The sequence below is a fragment of the Sinohyriopsis cumingii genome, chromosome 8, assembly GCF_028554795.1.
Source record: "Sinohyriopsis cumingii isolate HCF-2022 chromosome 8, ASM2855479v2, whole genome shotgun sequence".
Lineage (NCBI taxonomy): Eukaryota > Metazoa > Mollusca > Bivalvia > Unionida > Unionidae > Sinohyriopsis > Sinohyriopsis cumingii.
The window spans coordinates 24,074,304-24,079,062 of record NC_142968.1 but is presented as its reverse complement, the minus strand read 5'-3'; the positions used below and the strand labels follow the sequence as shown (position 1 = coordinate 24,079,062).

General features: G+C 35.1%; 1 protein-coding gene across 1 annotated transcript in view; it reads left to right on the top strand.

Moving 5' to 3' along the window:
- Positions 1–1,276, top strand: part of LOC149793148 (uncharacterized) — a 42,993-nt gene extending 41,717 nt beyond the window's left edge. The window contains exon 2 of the mRNA XM_089966303.1: positions 798–1,276. Coding sequence (XP_089822429.1) covers positions 798–1,255 — 458 coding nt within the window. The 3' untranslated portion in view covers positions 1,256–1,276. The remainder of the gene's footprint in view (positions 1–797) is intronic.
- The last annotated feature ends 3,483 nt before the right edge of the window (positions 1,277–4,759 follow it).

Sequence of the window (4,759 nt, the reverse complement as noted above, 5' to 3'; positions counted from 1 at the left end):
TTTATCTGATTGGTTGATAAAAGTAGTGATTATGGTAATAACATAGGTTACCAGAACATGACCCCTACGCGGTTGCTGTCAGATTTTCATGTTTAACATTTGAGATCTGATTTTAATCAGATTGGGAATTTCCCACAGTTTGCACAACATTATATGAGGATCGTTGTACCGTTTATTCGTGAGGTTATGGTTTGGCAGCAATTAGATTTCTTATGTAACTCGTGACGTTTTGGTTTTGCAGGAATTAAATTTCTTATGTAACTCGTGACGTTATGATTTTGCAGCAGTTGTATATATTATTTAACTCGTGACGTTATAATTTTGCAACAATAAGATTTCTTGTGTAACTCGTAACGTTATGGTTTTGCAGCAATTAGATTTCTTGTGTAACTCGTGACGTTATGATTTTGCAGGAATTAGATTTCTTACGTAACTCGTATATTCTCCTCATAACGGTACCCATGATGTTAAACTGTCATTGTCTAAAAGAACGAAATTCCAATTCAAATGCATCATTCTATAATGCAACTCAGCTATTTATCGGAGATTTTCCATATTTTTATATTATTTAGAAAGAACCAGTCGATTTCAAGCTACGGCTGTAATATTTATAAGCCTCAAAAAATCTTTCAGCAAAGTTTCACGCATTTGTTAGAAAATGGTTATCGCGTGTTTATATGGAAATACAGTGTATACGAACGTTTTGTATTTATATAGATTTTGCTTTTGCAAAATAATGCAACAGGAGTGTTGTCACATCTGGTATCTTTTTTTCTATTGTTTTGTTGTTCTTGTAGTGCAAAATATGGCTTCGACCAAAGATGTAAAAAGGACAGTCACAAGAAAGGCTGCCTTTACGGCGATGTTCTCCTCTAGTCCAGTCGCGGTTACACCAGGGCGTTCTCTTCTATTTGACAGGGTAGATTACAATGAAGGTAACGCATTCGACCCAAAGATGGGAATATTTACGTGTCCAGTATCTGGTACGTACTTTTTCTTTACCAGTGTTATGTCTAATATTCAATCAGGACAAGTACAAACTGAAATTGTAGTTGAAGGCCTAGGGAAAGGGAGAGCACTAGCATTTCAAGCGGTAGACTATGCACAAGGAAGCACTGCTGCAGCATTACACTGCAATGCCGGTCAGCGGGTATGGGTAGAGGGCGCGTATGGCTCCGAAACCTATGGATTGATGTTTTCATCTTTTACAGGCATTCTTCTGTGGCCCGATGATGCTGCTGCAAATAGTAATTAATGCTGACCATTTTCTTCAAGATAACGGTTATTACGAAGGTATTTGTAGCTATATTTTGAATGTAAAAAATTTATTATAACTTGTTAACTCTCGAAGAAAGCTTAATAAAAGGTTATACATTTCATAATACCATTCCCATGCGTTTCCAGTCGTCATTATAGGCTGAAAAATGTTTTGGAGTGATCTTTAATATGAATGTTTGGAATTTAAAACAATTTAGGTGTGAGGGTATCAAGACTAATATATCAAAATCTATTTAGTAAGCTAAAGATTTTCCACCTGCTTTGGAAAAAGACGCAGATGTTAAAATTGGATGGAGGGAGAGGGCTAGGTGGTCACACTGTACGACCTCATCATGTATTCTCATGTTAAAAAATAATCTTTAGATATAAATGTGTCAATTTTGACCCGTCTGGAAGTGTGTGGTTGTTATTACGTCAAGTAAACGTAATTGAAGTCACGACGATTCGATGAAGTGTTGTCACTAATAGCAAAGTAAGTAAACCTAGTCATTTTTTAATTTTACTTTTACATTCAAAAGGTGCAGGAAATATAAAAATAAAAAAGGTATTTTATGGATGGCTGATAGGAAATAATAAAATACAAAGGTATTTTATGGAAAACTGATAGGAAAAAAAAATAAAAAAAGGTATTTTATGGATGGCTGATAGGAAATAAAAAGATAAAAAAAAGGTATTTTATGGATGGCTGATACACAGTCATTTGCTAGAATGAACACCTAACATTTTATAAGGATATATTCTTCGCAAATCAAGCCGTCCACCATAAGCTTCCTACTTTTTGACGTATCACTACGGTTATCTCCAATTCCTGATCATCAGTCGATGTATTTTTAACTCTTATCCGAAAGAGGGGTGAGTGTTCAAAATGGGTCGCATTGTATTTCACCATTTCTCGTTTGGGGGAGTTGCGATGTAAATTCATTGATCCTCGTTTTATGAGTTCCTTCCATAACAGTTGTCGACTTGTAATTTAAAAACCTCCAATCATCGGTTTCAAGTTCTTAACTAAAATTCTAATACAATATTATCATACAATAATATAATGCAATACTAATATCAAGAACTGACATTATGACATAGTCGGTATAGTTTTCCTATAGTATGTACAGTTTCATATTTTTTATATTACCACATGTTAATATATTACTGTGTGATTCTGATAAATAAGACCATGGAATTATTGTTCACTAATCTCTTTACTCATTGGCTGCGATCGTGGAAAACATTTTTAATCCCGCCTTTTTGGAATGTTTTGTTTTCAATGAATATTTTTGGCCGCCATGTTTCGATTCGACTCGCGAAAGGAAATTGGGAGGAAATGGTCTCGGTTGTTTCAATATGGCCAATTTACCCTCACAGGGGTATGCTATGTCATGTAAAACGTATCATAACATGAAAAATGGCTATAAACCCCAAGACAAAAACAATAAAAACAAGTAAAACTACTGGTATAGCTCAGTTGATAGTGGGTATTGGGGTATGGGTGGAGAAGCGGTATATCTATAACATGGAGTCTACCCTACATACAAGCGTGGTTTAAATGTGAACTTACAAAGTAAATAAACTCACATTTGTTCACCGGAGAATGGCAATATAAACCGGTCTCCCAAACTGACTGACCTTTATCAAACCACGGCATATTACACGCGGTAAATATGCGCTACAAGTCGGACTCAAAAAGAGATTTGTTTGCGTATTCTATACAGTCTAGTGTTACCAAACAAATACTACAAATATCCGGTCACAAATACATCACAGTAATTATGTCTATTTCTGCATCTAGTAATCTTCTTTTCCAAACAATATCGCAGCAATGTAATTTTTAGTTTTGAAGTGCTATCTCAAGGTGGGGCCCCGAGTGGCGAGTGGTCTAAAGCGCTCTCCGTTACGGATCACTGCCATCTCACCTCTGTCTGCGTAGGTTCGAGTCTCGGATTCCACTAATGTGGGTATATCAGAAAGCTTGCCAGTAGCTTCTCGTGGGTGGGTGGTTATTTCCGGAGTTTTCCCGGGTTCTTCCTCCACCATTAATACTGTCCGCCATGTTTAGCCTATGTGTGCTGAAAAATGGCGTTTAACCCTACAACAACAACAACAACAACCATCTCAAGGTGAACACTGGTACTGTGTATTGTAGGCCTACTTAAACCAGTACTTGTACCGTATCAAAGAATGTGACACCACATCACTAGATATTTTGTGTTGAAAAATGATTTTGTCTTTTGTACAATGTTCTGTTTATTTGGATGGACGCTTATTCTTTGATTTATAGTTAGCGAAAATGTATAATCTACTTTTACTGTTTGAACTTTGTTTGGGACTATGTTTCACGCACAATAAATAAAAGTTACTGCATCTGTCAGAATGAACGAAATTATTCATTCTTCTTTCTATCTAATTAATTTCTACTGAAATAAAAAATCGTATGATAAAAATAATCGCAAATGGGTAATGAGTTAATATTAAATTTATGAAACTCGTAATGTCCAGCTTTTGCGAGCCTTGACTGGACATTTTTCAAATCGTTTTATAAATTCAACATTAAATCATTACCTTTTGAGATCTTCTATTACCGTATTATATGGAGGAGAGAGAAACTGCACACCACTGTCTACAAAGTAAATTTTAAGTAATGCCCATATAGTGATCGATTTCATTCCAATCATACTATCCTAATTTAATAGAGTTCACATAGAATGTTTTCGATATTTCATACACATACACGCATATACAGAGACATATATATACTTTAAATTTGATAGTGGCAAGTTCGTCAGAGTTAATATCTGGATAACAAATGTTGTGAACTAGTTTGCTGGTGGTGGAGTAGTGCTTTTCAAAGATATTTTTGATAGCAATATGTTGCTGTTTGTAACGTGAATTTTTAAAAAGGTTGGGTTTAGGTGATGGGAACGTTTGCATACAAAGCTATAGTTCACAACATTTGTTATCCAACAACGATATGTTACTGCACGCATCAGAAATATTCATTTCTGAAAACAACACCCCCACAAAAACGGCTATAATGTATTAACTCTGACGAATTTGCCACTATCAAATTTAAAGTATAAACTGTTACAAAATAAGATATCCAAGTTCAAAATAAAATGAGAAAGCTGTGATACAGTGAGTCGAGTCGGAATTATTAGCATTACGCAGCAATGTAAGGAATCAGTCAGGTATGTATTCCTTCGGAGTCTCATATGAGATAACAATTAATAACAAGGTAAATTGTATGTAAAAATATCGTAACTCAGCAAATTATCTTGAGAAGGTTATTTAAACGACCCTACAAGTCACAATTTCTGACGATACAGAGGAGTCTTTAGAACCAACATTTGTATCTTTACCTGATATGATTGTCTTGGTATGTCGTCTGCTTAATGTCACTGATTTATATATGCATCCAAGTGTCATCGCGTTTAGTTTCCGTGTATAGTAATGCCCGATGCTTATTTTCGTCTTTAATTATTTCAAAATA